The sequence below is a fragment of the Balaenoptera ricei genome, chromosome 3 (assembly GCF_028023285.1).
Source record: "Balaenoptera ricei isolate mBalRic1 chromosome 3, mBalRic1.hap2, whole genome shotgun sequence".
Lineage (NCBI taxonomy): Eukaryota > Metazoa > Chordata > Mammalia > Artiodactyla > Balaenopteridae > Balaenoptera > Balaenoptera ricei.
The window spans coordinates 178,642,322-178,661,899 of record NC_082641.1 but is presented as its reverse complement, the minus strand read 5'-3'; the positions used below and the strand labels follow the sequence as shown (position 1 = coordinate 178,661,899).

Sequence of the window (19,578 nt, the reverse complement as noted above, 5' to 3'; positions counted from 1 at the left end):
CCCTGCATTGGTAGGCAGACTCTCAACCACTGCGCCACCAGGGAAGCCCCTTAATGCTGATTTTTATAAATGTTCCCTAAGTGTTTGAGAATTTTAGGGGTGGGGATAGAGGGTTTGGTAAATCTGTTTGACTGAGCTTATTAATGGTGGTGATCACTTTTTTGATTATTTACTTACTACCAGATCTGATTGCTTCTAAAAGGGATGACCCCACTCTTTCCTAGGCTGGGCCCCTTCCCTAAGACCCTCTTCTCATCCCTGGAGCATCTCTGTGAGAACAGGGGGAATCTTTCATCCATCTCAGGGTCTTAAGCCAGATGGGGAAGGGACCCAAGCATGGGTGTAGACCCAGAATGGCTCTCCCTCCATCCTCCAGGGTCTGACTGACTCTGGCTCAGAGTAGGGTCCACTCACTGGGTGGCCTAGAGCGTGGGGAAGAATAGTGCTCCCAACCCAGTTCTTCCCTCCATGAACTCAGCTTTATCACTGACCCTTCTGTGGGCTGTGGATGAGACTGGCTGGGGTGTGAATCCCAGGTCCACTTCAAACCACTGTGTGACTTTGCATTGGTGCCTGCCCTCTCTGTTTCCTCATCTATAAATTGGGTTGACTCCCACCTCAGAGGGCTGGGCCGTGGTAGATGCTCAGTTGTGGTCACAGTTATCAGTAACAGTAACTATTATCAATGAGGCAGCCCCTGCAGGGCCAGGGCTTGGGGTTTGCGTTCAAGCTCTCCAGGCCCCCGGCTGCCCCAGGGAGATGGGGTAGACGAGGTGGGGGCTTGACAAAGACTCCACCACTGGCCGGGGTCAGACGATCTTCCTTTAATACAAAGTCGATTTATCTACATACACAGAGGTGGGAAAACCACCCAGCTGCTTCCGTTTGAATAAACAGTGTTGAAAGCAACGGCAGATCTGCTCTTGTACAAAGAGAAAAACTTACTTGCTCAGGGGTTGGGGGGGGGGCGGGAAATCCCATCCTTCTGCCCCAAAACTTGCCCCATGGTCCCAGGGGGCGGAAAGGGTCCCTGATCTGGGGCAGCACATGGCCTCTCTCTCCCCGAAGAAGTGAGAACCTCCCGTTTTGTTCAGTCCTTCTTCTCGGGGTGGGAGACAGGGGGATGGGGGCTCAGGCTGCGGGGAGGGGGTCGCTGCCATCTCCTCTATGGCAGCGCCCAGCCCGTGGGCTCGAGGCCTGACGCTGGTGGGCCCGAGTTCCCCTGCTCCCCACCCCCACCCTCCTGGATATGTCTGAGAATTTCATTATAAAAGATGCAAAAAAAAAAAAAAAAAGAAAAAGAAAAATCAGGAGCAAAAGGTCCTATTCTTGAGTGAGGCACACCTTCAGATGGTAGGAAAAAAAAAAAAAAAAAGCAAGCCACAGGGGCAGCCTAAGCTCGCGCACGCCTGCCAACACAGCTGGCACACAAGAACGGCTGCTACAGTGAAAAAATAGACTGTCTGTGAACAGAATAGGAATAAGCCAAGTTTTTCTTTTTAAATTCGTTGACTGTCAAGTCTTTCTTTTTTTTCCCCCGTTTGTTTGTTTCTTCTTAAAAAAAAAAAAAAGAAAAGGAAAAAAAAATACACTATTTAAAAAAAAAACAGGAAATGTCACTGGATAGTTACACTGCGTTCGAAAGAGAGCTGCATCGGGTCCCCATCCCCGGCGCCCTCCAGGCTGTGGGGCAGGAAGGCTCCCCAGGGGAGGACGAGGGCCAAGTTCACAGCCCCCGCCCTCCTCCGGTTCTGGGGAAGAACCCCCCTCCCCCGTTTGCTCACCGCCTCCCCCCTCCCCCCACCCCGGAATCTCTCGTTTTGGAATCTCGTTCTGGAAGGAAATGAGGAATGTGCCGAGTAGCGAAGGCGGCGGCCGGTCCAGGGGGGGGTGGCTGGGGCCACGCGGGGGGTTTGGGGCTCGAGGGGCCGCGTCGCTCCCGGAGACCCTGTGGAAACATGGCCGCCGCCTCCTGCCCCGGCCGCCGGGGTCCAGGCCTCGGGGCCCGCCCGGCACGGGAGGCGTCGGGGCCGGTGGAGTCGGGCCGGGCCGACAAGGCTCTAGGTTGCATAGTGGTCAAAGCTCCCGAGGTACTCCAGAGCCGCCTGGTAGCAGAACTGGTACTCGTCCTGCGTGGGGGAGGGGAGGGGTGGGCCTCTGTCAGCGCCGCTCCTGCTCTGAAGCCTCCCAGGGCTGCCCGGGGCCCCCAGAGCAGCCTGCGCCTGCGCTGGGCTCTCCCCTCCTCATCCGCCTCCGCGTCTCTTTCTTAGGACGCGGCCGCTTGGCCATCCCCTGCGACACCCCCCGGGGGGCTGGCAGGCTGCCACTCCAGCTCTGTCTCCCCAGAGACGGGAGAGTTTGGAGGACACTGGTTTTTCTTTTGCTTTTAATTTTCTTTCTTTTTTGGCAGCGCCGCACGGCATGTGGGATCTTAGTTCCCCGACCAGGGATCCAACCCATATTCCCTGCACTGGGAGCGCAGTCTTAACCACTGGACCGCCACGGAAGTCCCTGGAGGACACTGTTAAAATGTCCCATGTGAACTCGATGGCAGGAAGTCCCTCCCCGCTCTGGGCCTCACTTCAGGGTTCGGGACCCGTGCCGGGGTCCTGGCTGAGCCTGACCTGACCTCGCTGTGACTCTGGGGCCGGGATGGACGCATCCCTGCCCACTCCAAGGGACGCTTCTCAGCTCTGGCCTTCAGCTTACTCTTGCGGCAGCCCAAAGCAGGAGGGGCTGAGGACCTTCCACCCACAAGCACCCAGAGAGTGGAGGGTGGCTGTGCTCATCTCACGGGGGAGGAAACAGAGGCCCGGGCCAGCACCGGCATGGGGCCCGGCCGCCGCCTCCCGTCCCGCCCTCACCTCCATCTGCACCATGGCTGGCCTCTGGGTCCGCAGCATCTTCACGGTCTGGAAGATGTCCACCACGCCTTCGTACCGCATCCGCTCCAGCACGATGCTGAGCGTGATGAAGACGCCCGTCCTGCCCACGCCGGCGCTGTTGGGGACAGTGCGGGAGTTCAGGGGCGGGTGCCTGGGGGAGCCTGACCTAACTGCCCGGTTCCCGTCCCTCCTGCTCTGAGGCCTCCCAGGGATGGAAAGAGCCCAGACGGGAGCGCCTGAGGCCGTCCTCACGAGGCCTCGGTTTCCCTAGCTGGGCCACTGGCCGGGGCTTGGGGAGCAGCCCACCTGCAGTGGACAGAGATGGGGCCGTCCTGGCCGAACTGTTCCTTGGTCTTGTGCACTTGGCCGATGAAGTCGATGAAGCCCTCCCCTGACTTGGGCACGCCCTGTTCCGGCCAGTCCGTGAACTGGAACTGCCGGACAGTCCGGGACTGTCCATCCTGGAACAGAGAGAGAGAGCCCGCTCTTGTTATCAAGGTCAGTGGCGGTCATGGTTGTTTTCCCACCCTCGCCAAAGTCCCAGCCTCCACCACCAGCCACCACCCTCCGTCCTTCCCCATCCTCCGCCCCATTTTCCGCCATCCACCCTGACGACTCCTTGTCCTGCGCTGTCTAATGGCACCATCTTTCACTGAGATGCTCCAGTCTCGTCTTCAGCACCCGAGGATGCCACGCTCATCCTCCTCACCAGCCTCTAACTTCACCATCCAGTGACACCACCTTATATGGCCATCGTTCACCCCCCCACCCCACAAATGCTCCTCTCTGCACAGCTCCAATCCCATCCACCCCTGCTGTCTGCCATCTTCCATCCTGTGCCGTCCCAGAGTGCACCCAACACCTGCCCTTCTTGGTCCCATTCTCCAGCTCCCTGGCGTCCTCCACTCTGTACCATCTCAGAGTACAAGAGCACTGCCCCATACCATCACCTTCCAGTGGTGCCATCTTCCATCCCCCACCACTGACTGACTGCTCACTGTCTTCGACCACCCACCAGCGCCATCACCTACTAGCCTTCACCACCCAAGGGCGCCATCTTCCACCAGCCACCACTGGAAGCTCACCTTCTACCCGTGCTACCCAACACCGTTACCTCCTTTCACCATCCACTGCGGGTAACTCATAGTCCTTGAGCATCCCACGATGCCGCCTCCCACTGACGTACTCCACCCCCACCACTCAACCATCCTTCTCGCCAATCCCATCTTCCCACGACCCAGCAGGGCCATCCAACATCATGGCTCTCTGCCACCTTCCATTCATCACGACCCAATGGTGCCATCATCTTCCATAATCTGTCCCTAGTAATTCAGCACTCTTCCCCCTCTAAGGACCATCTTCCACTGACGCTCACCACCCTCCTTTACTCATCATCTACCTTTTCCCAGTCACAGTCTCTACGTCAAAATGGTGCCATCCAGTGATGTCGTCTTACCCTGATGGTCTCCATCCTCCACCCCCTAACACTTCCTTCCTCCAATCCCACCTTCCTCTACCTTATGCCATCAACAGCACTGTCTACTACCACTGATCGCTGAATGTTCGTCATTCTTTACTCTCTCCAAAGTCATTTCCCGTTGCGCGTCTCTATCCAGCACTGGCCAAACATCTGTCCTCTCCAGTCTCATCTTCCTCCACCCATTGCTGATAACACATCACCCTTCACTAACGCGTAGTACCATGTTCTGTTGGCATTCTCCATCCTGTTATCCACACGTTCCAATCTCCAGCCCCACCTTCCTCCCATCCAACACCATCCTTGTTTACCACCCTCCTCCACGACCACCCAACAGCAACATCTTCCACTGATTCTGCAATCCCCCCCATTCCACCAACCCAACGGTGCCATCTTGCACTACCCATGCACGATGACTAACGATGCTCTTTACCCATCAGGCTTTGCCATCCACTGGCAACATCCCGACTGACATTCCCATGCCCCATCATGCCACCCGTGGATTCTCCGCTCTTTTCCATCTACGGCTCCGTCGGCCACCGCCCGGCACCATCAATCCATTACCTCTCCCCCAGCCCGCTTTCAGCCCTCTAACGCTACTACCCTCCATGGGTTGTTGCTTCCAGGGAAACGCCCCACTCACTCCCTTTAACACGATCGCCTTGGGCCATGTTCCCTCGTGAGTGGTGTGACACACGCTCCAACGGGGATGCCATGGGGTCAAGGCCCTCTCTTCCACCCACTTGGTGGTGGGAGTGATTGTCCAACTGGCCAACTTCACTCCTCTTCCACCCAACCCTGGGGGGCTTTTCCTTCCCCTGGGCCTTTGCTTCTACCCCCAACTAGGGAAGCCCTCTCCAGACCACTAGAGGAACGGTGAGCAGCCTGTAGGGTCCGGCCCGGGTTCTGGTCCTTCCCAGCACTCCGTCCCCAAACTCACCCTGGCGTCTGTGACCTTGAACTCCCGCAGGATGTACTGAGGCATGTTGTATTCCGCCATCGGATCCACCACGAAGTACTGGTAGCGGGCGGAGCGCTCGGCCGGCCAGTACTGGTGACATTTCTCCTGTTGGGGGGGTGGCCGCCGTGGTCAGCCCTGCCCCCCGGCCCTGGCCCGGCCCCTGCCCCGCCCCCCGTGGCCCCCGGCTCACCCGGCCCATCTCCCGCAGCTTGGTCAGCATCACCACGATGGTTGAGTTGTTCTCCCAGAGCATGCGCCAGAAGTCCTCTGTGGTTTCCGCCAGCGGCCCCTGCGTGGCGATGTAGGCCTTCTGCTGCCTGCGGGGGGTGAGGGGGGGGGCTTGTGAGTCCAGGGCCACGGGGAAACCCCGGCCCAGGCGTCATCTCCCTCCCTGTCTGGTTCAACCCTCCAAATAATCCCGTTTTCCACCTGGAGAGACCATCAGCCTGAGAATAGAGTCCCGCTTCTCCAGGAGGCTGCAGGACCGTCTGCTGACCTGTCCTGTCTTCCTCCTCCGCCCGCACTCAAGTACCATTAAACTAATGTCCGCTGTTTGCACAGGCCAAGCTCTCCCTAGGGCTGTGCGTAGGCAGTAGCCGCCCCCGGAACAGCCTCCCTTGGCCAGGGTTTCTCAATCTCGGCGCTGCCGACGTTCGGGACTGGATGATTCTTTGTGGCGGGGCCGTGTCCTGTGCACTGTGGGGTGCTGAGCAGCACCCCTGGCCTCTGCCCACTAGATGCCAGTAGTAATCCTGCCCCCTCACTCCCGTTATGACCATCCAAACGTCCCTAGATGCTGTCAAATTTCCCCTGGCTGGCAGAATTGCCCAGATTGAGAACCTCTGATAGAGAAGGACAGACAGAACCATGTTACGGACAGCAGCCATCAGTTAAATACATGTCTAAAGATTCCCTCCACCTCAGCTGTGACTGAGACTGGCAGGGTCTGTCTAGCTCTCTCCCATGCAAGACTGGAGGCCCCCCGAGGGCAGGGCTGGGACCTTTCTGAAGCCTCAGCATCGCCCGGCAAAGGCCAGGGCCCCTGCAGCGGCCAGGGGCAGGTACCTGTAGCCATCAATGAAGCTGGCGTTAATGTAGTCGGAGCCCTCCACACCCCGGATGGGCTGCAGACAGACCCGTGTGCTCTCGTAGGGCATGATGTTGACCAGGCGGTTCTTGAACTTGTTACAAGGCAGATTGGCACTGATGAAGCGGGATGTGTGGGCTTTGGAGTTGGCCAGCCGCTGTGGGGACGAGGGGACAGGAGGTCACCATCAGGACAGCCTCCGGCTGGGAACCCGCTTTCCCCAGGGATGGGGTGGGCTGTGTGTTTTCAGCCAGGGCGCTAACAGGGGCCTGGCAGGCAGGGGAACACCAACCCCCCCCCCCCACCCTCTGGTCCCCTTAACGCTGGTCTCCCGCTCAGCCCCCTCCCCCAGCCGGCCCACAGCAACCTCTACCCCCCCAGGCCACCTTGAACTCGAGTTCCATGCCGGTGACGTGCTCGCCGGGCTCCACCTGGGTCAGCTTCTGGATGTAGGCGTAGAGGCTGCGGGCAGGCACCTCCGTGTTGCCGCAGCCCACGGCCTCCAGCAGGGCCTCGTGGATGAAGCTGTACTGGTCCTCGGTCTGTACCATGTAGTTGCGCTGGGACCGCATGAGCGTCACGTGGCCGTACACGTCCACCGTCTTCTCCGGCTTGATCCGCTCAAGCATGGCGTCGATGACAATGAAGCAGCCCGTGCGGCCCACGCCAGCGCTGCGGAGACAGGCAGGGTCGTCAGGGGCCCCCCGGGCAAGGGGGTGGGGTAGGTGCGGCGGGGCGCAGCGGGGACCGGGGGACCGGGACAGGGGTACCTGCAGTGGACCACGATGGGGCCCGCGTCCGGCGGGTTGCAGGTCTTGACTCTCCGCAGGAAAGCCAGGAATGGCGTCGGGTACTCGGGCACCCCGTGGTCCGGCCACGCCGTGAACTGGAACTGCCGGACCTCCCGTTTCTCGCTGGAGCCGTTCTGGGGGCCAAAGGGACACCGCTGGTCACCGCAGCCCACCACCCACGTGCTGGGGGCCACGTTCACGCCTCCAGACCACCACTTCTCCGAGTGCCTCCGAGTGGCTCAGGTGCGCGGCTGCCCCGGGGCTTGGGGGTGTCTCTGCCCGGGAGTTTCACCGGCATCTTATGTTCAACGCGGCCAGCACTGTGCCCCCCACTTTCTCCCCAAACCCGCTCTCCCCATCTCAGCTGATGGCGGCGCCATCCTTCCACGCACTCCGGCCGGAATTTAGGAGTCGCCCTTAACTTCCCTCCCCTGCCTTCCCACATCCAAGACATCAGTCAGCACCGTCAGCTCTGCCTTCAAAGTCTACCCCAAGCCCACCCACTCCTCACTCGCCCCCTCCATGGTGACCACCCTGGTCCAGCCCCATCAACATCCATCCAGACCAGAGCAGTCACCCTGGTCCCCGGGCATCCCCACCGCAGTCTATTCCCCCCGCAGCAGACAGAGGGCACTGGTGAGACCCAAGTCAGGTCTCGCCCCTCCTCTGCTTCCTCTGCCCACAGCCCTCCCTGGGGGTAAAAGCCCAAGTCTCCCCTGCAGCCCACAGAGTCCTGCACGACCTGCCCCGTCCCCTCCTCCCTCTCTCCCCCTCGCTCACTCTGCTCCAGCCACACAGGACTCCTGGCTGTTCCTAAAACACCCCAGGCACAGTCCGGCCCCAGGGCCTTTGCCCAGGCTGTGCCCTCTGCCTGGAATGCTGTTACCCCAGATCTCCTCCCTTCCTCACCAACTCCAGGTCCTCCACTACCCATTCTATTCTTCCCTGTTTTATGTGTAAGATTTCCTGTCATTTTACATATTTATTGTCTGTGTCTTGTCCACTAGACTGTAAGCCCCACGAGAGCAGGACACTTTGGGTGTCCTGATGCCCAGGTAAGGGTCTGACACACAGTGTGTGCTTAAGGTGTGAATCAACTGAAAATCCGTACTCCCTCGTGTCCGTTTACTGTTTTCTGGCACCTGGGCCAGATGTATGCTTAATGTTGAGAGGACCTGGCTGGCGGCCAGGGGAACACTGTGGTGCCAGGAGCACCTCCGCTCCCCAGCGACACTAAAAAATGTCCCCTGTCTCCCAAAGCACTAGAAATAAAAACAAAAATAAACAAATGGAACCCTAATTAAACTTACAAGCTTTTGCACAGCAAAGGAAACCATAAACAAAAAGACAGCGTACAAAAAATATCTGCAAACGATGTGACCGACAAGGGCTTAATTTCCAAAATATACAGACAGCTCATACAACTCAACGACAAGAAAAACAAACAACCCAATGGAAAAATGGGCAGAAGACCTAAATAGACATTTCTCCAAAGAAGACATACAAATGGCCAATAGGCACGTGAAAAGATGCTCAACATCGCTAATTATTAGAGAAATGCAAATCAAAACTACAATGAGGTACCACCTCACACTGGTCAGAATGACCATCATTAAAAAACTCCACAAATACCAAATGCTAGAGAGGGTGTGGAGAAAAGGGAAACCTCCTAACACTGTTGGTGTGAATGTAAATTGGTGCAGCTACTGTGGAAAACAATATGGAGGTTTCTCAGAAAACTAAAAACAGAGCTACCATATGATCCTGCAATCCCACTCCTGGGCATATATCCAGACAAAACCCCAATTCAAAAAGATACATGCACTTCTATGTTCATAGCACCACTACTCACAATAGCCAAGACATGGAAACAACCTAAACGTCCATTGACAGATGAATGGATAAAGAATATGTAGTACATATATACAATGGAATACGACTCAGCCATAAAAAAGAACAAAATAAGGCCACTTGCAGCAACATGGATGCAATTAGAGGTTATCATACTAAGTGAAGTCAGAAAGAGAAAGACAAATACCATATAATATCACTTACATGCAGAATCTAATGACACAAATGAACCTATCTATGAAACAGAAACACACTCACGGACATACAGAATGGATTTGTGGTTGCCAAGGGGGAGGGGGTTGGGGGAGGGAAGGAGTGGGAGGTTGGGGTCAGCAGATGTAAGTTATTATATACAGAATGAATAAACAACAAGGTCCTACTGTACAGCACAGGGAACTATATTCAATGTCCTGTGATAAACCATAATGGAAAAGAATACGAAAAAGAATGTATATTTATGTATAACTGAATCACTTTGCTGTACAGCAGAAATTAATACAACACTGTAAATGAGCTACACTTCAATAAAAAAATTTTTAAAAAGTGCCCCCAGACATTGCCAAATGTCCCCTGAATGGCAAAATGCCCCAACTGAAAACCACTGATGTACAAGGACACACGGAACCATGTTATGCACAGCAGCCATCAGTTAAATACATATCTACAGACTCCCTCTGCCCCAGTCTCGACTGCCCACTGTGTCTTCCATCCAAGACTGGAAGCCCCTTGAGTGCATGGCCAAGACCCTGCCAGGACCCTGCCATAAACCCAGGCTGGGTGAGGCCAGAGAGCAAGGAAGACCTGGTGTGGGGGACAGGGTGATTGATGGCAAGGGGACAGCAGGTTCACTGCTAAGTAGGATTCTGCTGGTTTGTCCTCCTGCTGTGGCTAGAGACAAGAGCTGTTCCCCTCTGAGTCTCAGTGTCCCCACCCATGAAGTGGGCCACCTGAGAATGTGGTCAGCCTGGGTCAACATGGTTTCTTCTCTGTCCCATGGGGAGCTCCCAGGGCAGAAGCTCGTCTTCCTCCTCCACCCCCATCACCCCCTCCCCAGAGCCCCCAGTCCCGGCCTGGGCCCCACCTTGTGCAGGGAGAACGTCCGCACGCAGAACGTGGCCAGCTCGATGGTGTCCAGCAGGGTGACCTGGATGAAGCCGTAGGTCTCCGTGCCCCTGTTGGGCCAGTACTGATCACATTTGATCTGCACCAGGTAAGAGAACAGAGGTGAGTGTGGGCCAGGGCCGACTGAGGGCTTGGGGGCCACAGGGTCCAGGCCTCACCCGTGATTTCTCCTCTAGCCGTGTCATCATAACGATGGTAGCGGACCGCTGCTCCCACACCATACGCCAGAAGTCACCGAAGGTCTCGGGCAGCGGCCCCTGGGTGGCAATGTACGCATTCTGCCGCCGATAGCCATCCACATAGTTGGCGTTGATATAATCGCTGCCCACGATGCCTACGGCCGGGGTGAGAAGCCAGAGATCAGTGGGGGCACTCTGCCCTTCTAGGCTGGTTCCACCTTGGTCCACCGCCTCCCACTTCCTGGAAGCCCTCCTGGACTGCCCCAGTCTGTCCCCAAGGAAATCGTGCGGCATGTCCTTCATGGTTTCTCCACCTCAACGCTATGGCCATTTGGGGCCAGATCATTCTATGCTGGGGGCTGTCCTGTGCATTGCAAGTTATTGAGCAGTATCCCCGGCCTCTAGCCCCTAGACACCACTAACACCTCCTTCCTCTAAGCTGTGACAACAAAAATGTCCCCAGACATCGCCAAATGTCCCGAGTGGTGGAACTGCCCTGATGAGCGTCACTGACATAGAGGAACAGATGGAAGTATGTCATGGACAGCGGCCATCAGTTAAATACATATCTAAAACTTCCCAGTGGCTTCTGGCTGGCGTTGGACCAGGCCTCAGTCTCCCCACCTGTCCCCTAGCTAGTCCACTCTGGCCTGGCCCCGTGGCAAGAGGAGGCATGGGGGTCTACGCGCTCTCTGTGGAGTGAGGCCGGCCATGATGGAGCCTGGGGCCCCGCGTGCTACCTTCGATGGGCTGGAGGATGACACGGGAGTGGTCGTAGGCGATGACGTTGGCATAGCGGTTTTTGGGCTTGTTCACTTCCAGGTTGGAGTGCTCCCACGTGAACTGCTGGCCCGGATCGATGGACTGCGGGGAAGGGGAGGCGGGGGGTGTCAGGGTGGGTGTCTGTGGGCCCGGGAGAGTGGGAGGCGGGGGCCAGCTCACCTCGTACTCCTGGGAGAGCTTGAGGCTATCGTTGGCCTTGAGGCGTTCTGTGTGCTCCGCCATGTCCGCGATGGGGATGGGCGGGTGACTGAGCATGCCTGCCGGAAGAGAAGACCCGCCGGCGTGGCCGGTCACTCGGGGGCCAGCCCGGGGGCCGGGGGGGAGGGCGGGGGGGGTGCTCTACAGTGTGAGTCTGCGATGGACGAGCTGCAGTTAGAGGGAGTGGCGGGGGAGGGGAAGGGGAAGGTTCAGGGCAGCCCCCGTGGGGGCAGGGACCCCAGGCCTGCGGGGCTGGAGGGGGAGCCCGAGGCGGCAGCTCTAGGCCGAGCCCCAGCCCCCACCCTCCCCAGTGCCCCCCGCAACCAGCTGGGGATGCAGGGGCTGGGGAAGGGTCAACCCCCCCAGGACTTCAAGCTCCTGGTGCCTCGTGGCAAGAAGCAGGCAAGTGACACAGAGATGAAGAAGCGGATGCAGCTGGCCGGGCTTTCGGAAATACCGTCCCTGGGGCAGGGGCGGGAGGCCGATACCCCTTTCGGCCCCTTGGGGATCACAGGGACCAAAAAGTCCTCTGCCAGGTGGAGCTGAGGGACCGGGGAGGGGAGACACGGGGTACGTGTGTGTTGGATGGTGAGGCAGCTGCCATGAACCCCTGACCTCTGAGGGCTCATTTTCTCATCTGGTACATGGGATGGTGACATCCCTTATCTTTGGAGCCCCCGGTGGGGGGGTGGCTGGAGGTCGTGGGGTGGGCCTGGCTCTTTCCTCCCCATATCTGAGCCTGCCAGACCCCTGTCCTCTCCTCTCCTGGGGCCTGGTGGCCATGCATGCGCTCACACATTCGCTCTGCAGCTATAGGGAGACTGAGAGCTATACGCCAGCACCGAAGCACTGGTGTTAAACCGATAAAGATGTGCTGAGCCAGCTGGTGAAGAGCTGTTGTTCTGAGCCCCTGCGTGTCCCCCGCCACCCTGGGTGCTGCCCCAGAGCCCACAGCTAAGGGGTCTGAGGCTGGTGTCCATTTGGTGGGTCCCCTATCACATGGGCAATACTTACATGTACATATATGTCTCACCTAGACGCCTGCTCCCAAGCTCGCTCTCTCTTACACACACACACACACACACACACACACACGCAGTCACAACCCGCGACCTCAGGGCCCGGCAGACCACACCCCCGCCCCCCCCACCCCCGAGAAGCCAGCGCAGGACAGGTGGGCAGAGAGAGAGGAGGCGGGATGGAGAAACCAAGGATGAAATACAAACAGGGGCGAAAGGAAGCTAAGAACAGAGAGACACAGGAACTAACTTTCAAAGTGAAACCCCGGCTCCCTGAGGGGGCTGCTGAGGCCTGAATCTGCAGAAACAGCAAACAATAAATAAATGAAAACACGCGGGGAGGCCACCTCCCCCCGCCCCTCGCTGGGTGCACGCGCAGCAGCCGGCGGACAGACGCAAAGGGCAGAGCAACAAGTGAGGGACACACGGCCGCCTGGGCCCCAACCAGAGAACCGACAGCAGCTGCTGTGCACCCCTCCGGCTGGACACCGGCCAGTCCTGATTTTCAGCTGTGACTTCGGAAAGATCCCAAAGCTTTAGGCTCTTCTATCAACACGTCCCCCCAGACCAACCTGGCCTTGGGTCCCCTGTTGGGGTCAGCAGAGGGGACTTTGGAGGAGAGGCAGGATGGTGAGGGAGAAACTTGGGGGCAGGGGAAGGACATACGGGCCCATGCCATGACCTTTAAGGAGGACAGCACCAATCACTTAAACATACACGTTTAAAATCCTCATTTGGATGGAAACAGAATTGATATAAGCTAGTCCAGAGACAGAAAAGAGAAGGAAGTATATCAGGGGTGCCATGAGACCTTTCATGATCTCTTATGAAGGACTGCAGCCATCAGTTAAAATAAATGATCAAAATCCTCGTTTGGATAAACATGGAACTAACATGAGACAGTCCAGCAGCAGAAAAGAGAGAGAAATAAATATGTTAAGAATAGCATGCAAGGCTATATGCATGAGCCCTTCAGGAGGACTGCAGCCATCAGTTCAATATAAATGTTTAAAAATCTCCATCTGGTTGGAAAGAGTTAATATGAACGAGTTCAGAGACAAGAAGTGAAGAGCTGGGTGCAAGCAGAGAGACAGACGTTACCACGCTGTGAGCTCATAAGGAGAACAGCAGCCATCAGTTAAATTAAAAATTCCTTATTTGGTGAGAAGCAGCTGGCATGAGCCCGTTAAGAGGGAGGAGGTGAGGGAATGAGAGGATCACTGCACATGAAGATGATCAAGGGCAAGATCCTGATTCACTTCTCCCACCAAGCATGGCAGGCAACTCGGCTGAATCCTATTAACCTACAGGGAACTATAAAGAGGCAGGGAGAACATGAGCATCTGCGGCCATGGAGGGGAGAGAGACAGACTGTGGTGGAGGCGGAATTCTTGCGCCTTGCTAGGGGCAGGTCCCTGGGGAATGTGGGAAAAACCCTACCACCCACCACTGAGTGGCCTTAAGACTAGAGGCGTGAACAGAAGCAGAGCTCGTTCTGCCAGAAGAAATGAGGATTCAGAAAAGTTTTGCTTTTGTCTTTGTCTGAAGATGTCCTTTAAGCTCCCAGAGAAGACAGCAGCCACCAGTTAAATGCAACTCTTCAAAAGCCTCCTTTGCTTGTAAGCAGAATCAACCCACGACAGTTCCAAACCCAGAGCCACGGAGGTATTTGGGAATTAGGAACTGAATCGTACCAAGCACAGTTCAGTGGGAGCAGTCCTCGGGATCCACCGAGGTGGCAGCTTCCTCTCTCCCTACGCTACCTCTCCCCTCCCCCACCCCGTCGCTGTCGTCCATGGCACCTGGGATCAGCACATACCTGGCGTCTGGAAGTTAATGCGTCTCATTTCCACGGGGTCCTTGGGGTGGTGGGGGGCGAGGTCGGCGTTGTTCAGTAGGCATTTGGTGCGGGGCTCTGAGTCCTTGCGTTTACTTTGTAGGAGCAAGCAGACACGCGAACATGTGACCCAGCTGCGCACAACTGGGGTTCCCACGACCACGCACAGACACGTGTGCAACGGCTGGAGCAGCCAGGCGCCCGCTCACCCAACAGGCACGACGCCACCCCAGTTCCCCTCCTTGGCCTCCAAAAGGCAGGACCAGTTCTTACCTGTCAGGCTTACTGCTCCCGAAAACACAGGTGAGGAGTTGGGGAGGGGGGGAAAGAAAACAGGTGAGGGTGTGCTGGCCATCAGGGGCCTGTTCTGTGACTGTGGGTGGCTTTCTTTTCCTGAGTCTCGGTCTCCTCCAGAAAATGGGGCTAATCCTTCCTGCGTGGGTCCCCCGCCACAAGGAATAACATCTCAGCCCTCTCTTTCTAAGCTGGGACATGTCCCACATGACCTTGTTTAAACTGGACAGAGGCAGCCCCCACCCCAAATCTTGCCCAGTGGAGCGCCAGACTTGACAGGAGTCAAATCACTGGCTGGGTTGGAACCCTAGCCCTGCCATTTCCCAGGCTGTGTGACTTTGATCAGGTGGCTTAATTTCTCTGAGCCCTGGTTTCCCTGTCTGGACCATACAGGGCTTCTGCGATGATCCTCTGAGATGACTGTTCCCCGCTGGATCTTTCCAGACCCCTCTCCTTTTTTAAGAAGACTTCCCTCCTGTCAAGTGGTGGGGGGGCAGGGGGCTCACTTCTTGTAGAGCAAGATGGCAATAACGATGCAGATGATGAAAACCACAGCCAGCACGGGCCCGATCACCCAGATGAGCCCCTCCTCGCCATCCACAATGGGCTGTGGGTCTGGGTTATCCAGCTGGAAGGGGTCTGAGAAGGGGCTTGCCGCAAATGTCTGCAGGAATGGGGTGGGGGGACCTCCATCAGTGCCCGTCCTCCTCACGGTGGCCACATGGGTCTTTCTCAATCACAAATCCATGTCCATCCCCTACTCTAAACCCTCCTGCAGCTCCCAAGAACACTGACCCTGGTGGCCTGCATGGCCTGGCCCTTGCCAATCTTCACTCTCCCCCTTCCTGTTTCAGCCACTCTGAAATCCCTTTTGCTCCTCTTGCACCCCAGACCTTTGCACATGCAAACTGTGGGATGCCCTTTCTTTACCGAACTCTTACACATCCGTCAAAGCCTTAGTTCCAAAATCCTTTCCTCTAAAAAACCTTCCCTATGGGATACCCTCAACCTCAAACCGTTCCCTCTGCCCAACTCTGACCACAGTTAGGAAGATCTGTGTCTGGTTCTGAGGTCAGGGCCCTAGGGACTGGCCTGCCTCACTCAGTGGGTGTGGCTGGATATGGGCAGACACCATTTGGGACTTACGGGTTCACTCTTCTGCAGCACAGCAAGCACAAAGAGAACGTATCGGTGGCCAGGCTCCAAGCCCCTGTTGTCAAAGCCACCGTACTGCTTCTGGTCGCCGGGATGGAAGGTGGGTGGCAGCACTGAGAAGCGAGCCGCGATGTAGGGCCGGGGCACCTCCAGCTGGCGTGAGTGCCGCAGGCTGCGCCTCTGCAGCCGTGCGATATCCTGGATCAGCTGTGGGAACAGAGATGTGGGCTGCTCAGAACCTGGCTGGGAGCAACTGGGCTCACGAAAGCTGGGACATGTCTGGGACCCACTGGTTGGGCCCCAGGCTCTTACCTCCTCCAGGTCCATTTCCTCTGGGCTACCCAGCGGGGTCAGGAACTGGCCACCACGAGATTTGCGCAGTGGCACCATCACAATGAAGTAGTTCCTATCAGGAGATGGAGTCATGGGAGGTTGTCTACTAGCATGACCAAGGGATGCTATCTGGGGCTGAGCTGGGGAGCTGTCCCTCTCTGAATCTTCCCTTCTGCTCATACAATGGGCGTATGGCCCCAGTCACATAGGACTATAGTTCCTGATTCAAGCCTCCAGGCTTTTGATGATACTGTACCTTTTGCCTAGAAAGCCTACCCTGTGCAATTACAGTTGACCCTTCAACAACATGGGGGTTAAGGGGGCTGACCCCCTGAGCAGTCAAAAATCCATATATAAGTACAGTTGGTCCTCTGTATCAACGGTTCTCTATCTGTGGATTCAACCAGCCGTAGATCGTGTAATACTGTAGTCTGTACTTGTTGAAAGAAATACGCATATAAGTGGACCCATGTAATTCAAACCTATGCTGTTCAAGGGTCAACTGTATATTTCTCAAACTCCTACACATCCTTCAAAACCCCAGCTTCCATGCCCACACAGTCTTGTAATCCTCGATTTTTCCCTGCTTCCCAGAGTCATCCTCTCCTTACTGGGGACTCTCAGCCCTGGTGCCTCTCACTGCCACACCATGGGACTGAGGGTGTCTGTGTCCAGCTCTGCCTCCCCACCAGTCTAAGAACCTAGAACCAGTATAAGGTCAGGCATATGGGGGCGTCAGGGAATGCTCAAGGAGCAGACACGAGGCCACATTTAGTGACAACATCTACGAGAAGCACTGGACCTTCAGGGGAACCACACGGGGTGGGGCTGATGCGATCTCTGTTTTACAGACAGGTGAGGAAACTGAGGCACAGAGAGGTCAAGCGGCTGGCCCCAGTCACAGAGCTGGCTGGTGGAGGGTGCAAAATCCCTGAGGGGGGCGAGTTGAGCTTACTGGACGGGCACAGGGCTCTGGCCGTCGGGCAGATACACCACGATGTAGCCATCGGAGTCGGGCTTGGGGGTCACGCTGGGCTTAGAGCTGAGCAGGTTGAAGGCGGTCCAGGCAGTGACTGTCTGCTGGAGGCCACCCAGGCTGCTGCCGCGGTTGGTCAGCACGAAGTTGTAAAAGGTGTTGGGCTTGAGGTGCGTGATGAGCTTCTTGGTGGTGCGGCCGTCCACGTCCAGCGTGAGCCCATTGTACTGGATCTGTGGGCCGGGCCAGCTCAGTAGGGCTCTGGGTTGAGCCCCTGGTCCTGACCGAGCCTGGATCCCAGACTTAGCCCTGACCCTGCCAACTGTGACCCCAGACTGAGCCTCAATCCCAGCTGAGCCCCAATTCCAACAGAGCCTTGATCCCAGACTAAGTCTTGACCCCAAACTCAGCCCCAACCCCAGATTGAGCCCCGAACCCAGGATGAGCTATAATCGCAGCCAAGTCCCGGCTCTAAGTCCCAATCCTTAAACAGCCCTAATTCCAGACTGAGGCTTGAGCCTAGACTGAGACACTGAGCCTGAATCCTAGCTGAGCCCCGATCCCAGGCTAAGCCCCAGCTCTGACTGAGCCCTAATCCCCTACTGAGCCCCAAACCCAGAATGAACTTCAACCCCTGGGACTGATCCCAGGCTAGGCCCCAATTCTGACTGAGCCTTGATCCCAGACTAATAAGTCTCGACATCAGACTAAGCCCCAACTCTAGACTGAGCCTCAAGCCTACCCGGCAGCGAGTCCAGCTGACCCCGAGCCCTGGACTCAGCCCCGACTCCAGACCAGGCCCCGACCCCGGCCAAGCCCCACCCCCCAACTCGTCGGGAGGCTGCACCTTGTAGGGCGTGGGTGAGTGGTAGTTGTCGGGGAACTCCCAGCTGAGCAAGACCGCCGTCTTCATGATCATCTTCACCTTGAAGTTCTTGGGCGAGACTGTGCCAGGCAGCGGCAGGCGGGAAAGAGCAAAGGAGAGGTCCCGTGAGTGCTGGGGGGCGGGGGGAGCGGGGGTACGGGGTTGTGTGTGGGGCGGCCCAGGCGCTCCCTGTCGTCCGCTGTGCCCGTGGCCTTACTGCCTGGCCCTGGCCCGGCCCTGCCTGTTCCAAGTCCCTGCCGCGGGAGACGGCGCAGCTGCAGAGAGAAGGCGGAGGTGGAGGGGGGTTGGGGGGGACGGGGTGGGCTGGGGGCGGTGTAGGGGGGCGGCCGTGCCACCTAGGTGTGTCCCACCTTTGCCAACGCCGGAGCCTCGGGGTCCGGACTCGCCTTGAGCGTCCACGAGGAAGCAGAAAAGTGACCACTTACCTGGGCGGGGGAGAGGGAGGGGGCTGGGGTGGGGGTGGGCGCGAGGCCCGGTCCGGCTCTGGTGCGGGGATCACCGCGCGCCTACCTTGGTCCCGCAGGAACGTCCGGTAGCGGACGGGGGGGCTGTAAGGGCCGGGGCCGCGGCGCGTGTGGGCCCGCACTTGGAGGTCATAGGCCGTGTCGGGCTTGAGGCCCTGCAGCGTGAGCACGTTCTCGGCGCCCGGCTCGGCTGCCGCGGGCAGCTCGGTCTCTCGGGCGGGGCCCAGGGCGCCGGCCTCCCGCACAGCCACCGTATACTTGACAATGGCCCCGTTGCGCTCGGCGGGCACTGGCGGCAGCCAGCGGAGCAGGACTGTGCCGGCGGAGGCGTTGCCGGCCGTCTCGAGGATCTGTGGGTGGCCGTGGGGCGTATCCTCGGGGATGCTCAGGACCTCGGCCACCTCCTCGCCCAGGCCGCCTCGGCTCCGGGCCGCCAGCCGGAACACGTACGTGGCGCCCTTGTGCACGCCCGACGCAGTGTAGTGGTCCTCAGTGGGCGGGAACTCCAGTGTGGCCAGGGGCGACGAGTCCTCGCGGCCGAACTGCAGGCGATAGCCCAGCACCTGGTCCTCGGCGGTGCCGGCCGGGGGCTCCCAGCGTGCCAGCAGGCTGCCCTCGGTGGTCTGCTGCACCGACAGGGTGGGGCGGCCCAGCACTGTGGGGGGGATACAGGGCCGGGGTCAGCCTGGGAGCACAGGGTGAGATTGCCCTTTTTTTTTTTTTTTTTGGCCACACCGTGCAGCTTGTGGGATCTTAGTTCCCTGACCAGGGATTGAACCCGGGCCCTCCGCAGTGAAAGCATGGAGTCCTAACCACTGGACCGCCAGAGAATTCCCAACGGGTTGCAATTTTTAAAAGCGGTCTTGGGAAGGCCTCGCTCAGAAGCAAAGACTTGAAGGAGGTGAGGGAGGGAGCCGCGGGGAGGTCTGGGGAGAAAAGTGATTCAGGTAGAAGGAACAGCCAGTGCAAAGGTCCTGAGGTGAAACTGTGCTGGGTGAGTGCAAGGAACAGCGAGGAAGCAGGGGACTCATAGGACCCGATAAAGGAAAACATTAACAGATGTCACAGCAGGCCCGCATCTATGTTTCTCCTTCTTCTGTTAGTAAGTCACTCAGCTCTTGCCTCATTCATTCACCCCTTGCCTCCTGCCGGCACCTGATTAATATCCATGGAACGGAGGAGTGTCCAAAACCCTGTCCCTGCCCCCACGGTTCTCACAGTCTGGGTAGTGATCAAGGTGTCAAGGCCCTGAGAAGCCCTGCAGTGCTGAAGCTCTACAC

At 57.7% G+C, this 19,578-nt stretch overlaps 1 protein-coding gene across 1 annotated transcript in view; it reads right to left on the bottom strand.

Annotated features, from left to right (window-relative positions):
• Positions 1–1,800: 1,800 nt before the first annotated feature.
• Positions 1,801–19,578, bottom strand: part of PTPRS (protein tyrosine phosphatase receptor type S) — a 161,984-nt gene continuing 144,206 nt past the window's right edge. Inside the window, exons 16-36 of the mRNA XM_059918693.1 lie at positions 18,345–18,953; positions 17,796–17,893; positions 16,928–17,181; positions 15,952–16,045; positions 15,631–15,846; positions 14,991–15,148; positions 14,464–14,475; positions 14,173–14,285; positions 12,604–12,651; positions 11,296–11,393; positions 11,094–11,217; positions 10,333–10,508; positions 10,134–10,253; positions 7,181–7,335; positions 6,797–7,082; positions 6,389–6,567; positions 5,514–5,640; positions 5,303–5,428; positions 3,192–3,346; positions 2,865–3,000; positions 1,801–2,129 (exon numbers count right to left, since the gene is read on the bottom strand). Of these exons, the coding sequence (XP_059774676.1) occupies positions 2,061–2,129; positions 2,865–3,000; positions 3,192–3,346; positions 5,303–5,428; positions 5,514–5,640; positions 6,389–6,567; positions 6,797–7,082; positions 7,181–7,335; positions 10,134–10,253; positions 10,333–10,508; positions 11,094–11,217; positions 11,296–11,393; positions 12,604–12,651; positions 14,173–14,285; positions 14,464–14,475; positions 14,991–15,148; positions 15,631–15,846; positions 15,952–16,045; positions 16,928–17,181; positions 17,796–17,893; positions 18,345–18,953 (3,353 nt within the window). The 3' untranslated portion in view covers positions 1,801–2,060. The remainder of the gene's footprint in view (positions 2,130–2,864; positions 3,001–3,191; positions 3,347–5,302; positions 5,429–5,513; positions 5,641–6,388; positions 6,568–6,796; positions 7,083–7,180; positions 7,336–10,133; positions 10,254–10,332; positions 10,509–11,093; positions 11,218–11,295; positions 11,394–12,603; positions 12,652–14,172; positions 14,286–14,463; positions 14,476–14,990; positions 15,149–15,630; positions 15,847–15,951; positions 16,046–16,927; positions 17,182–17,795; positions 17,894–18,344; positions 18,954–19,578) is intronic.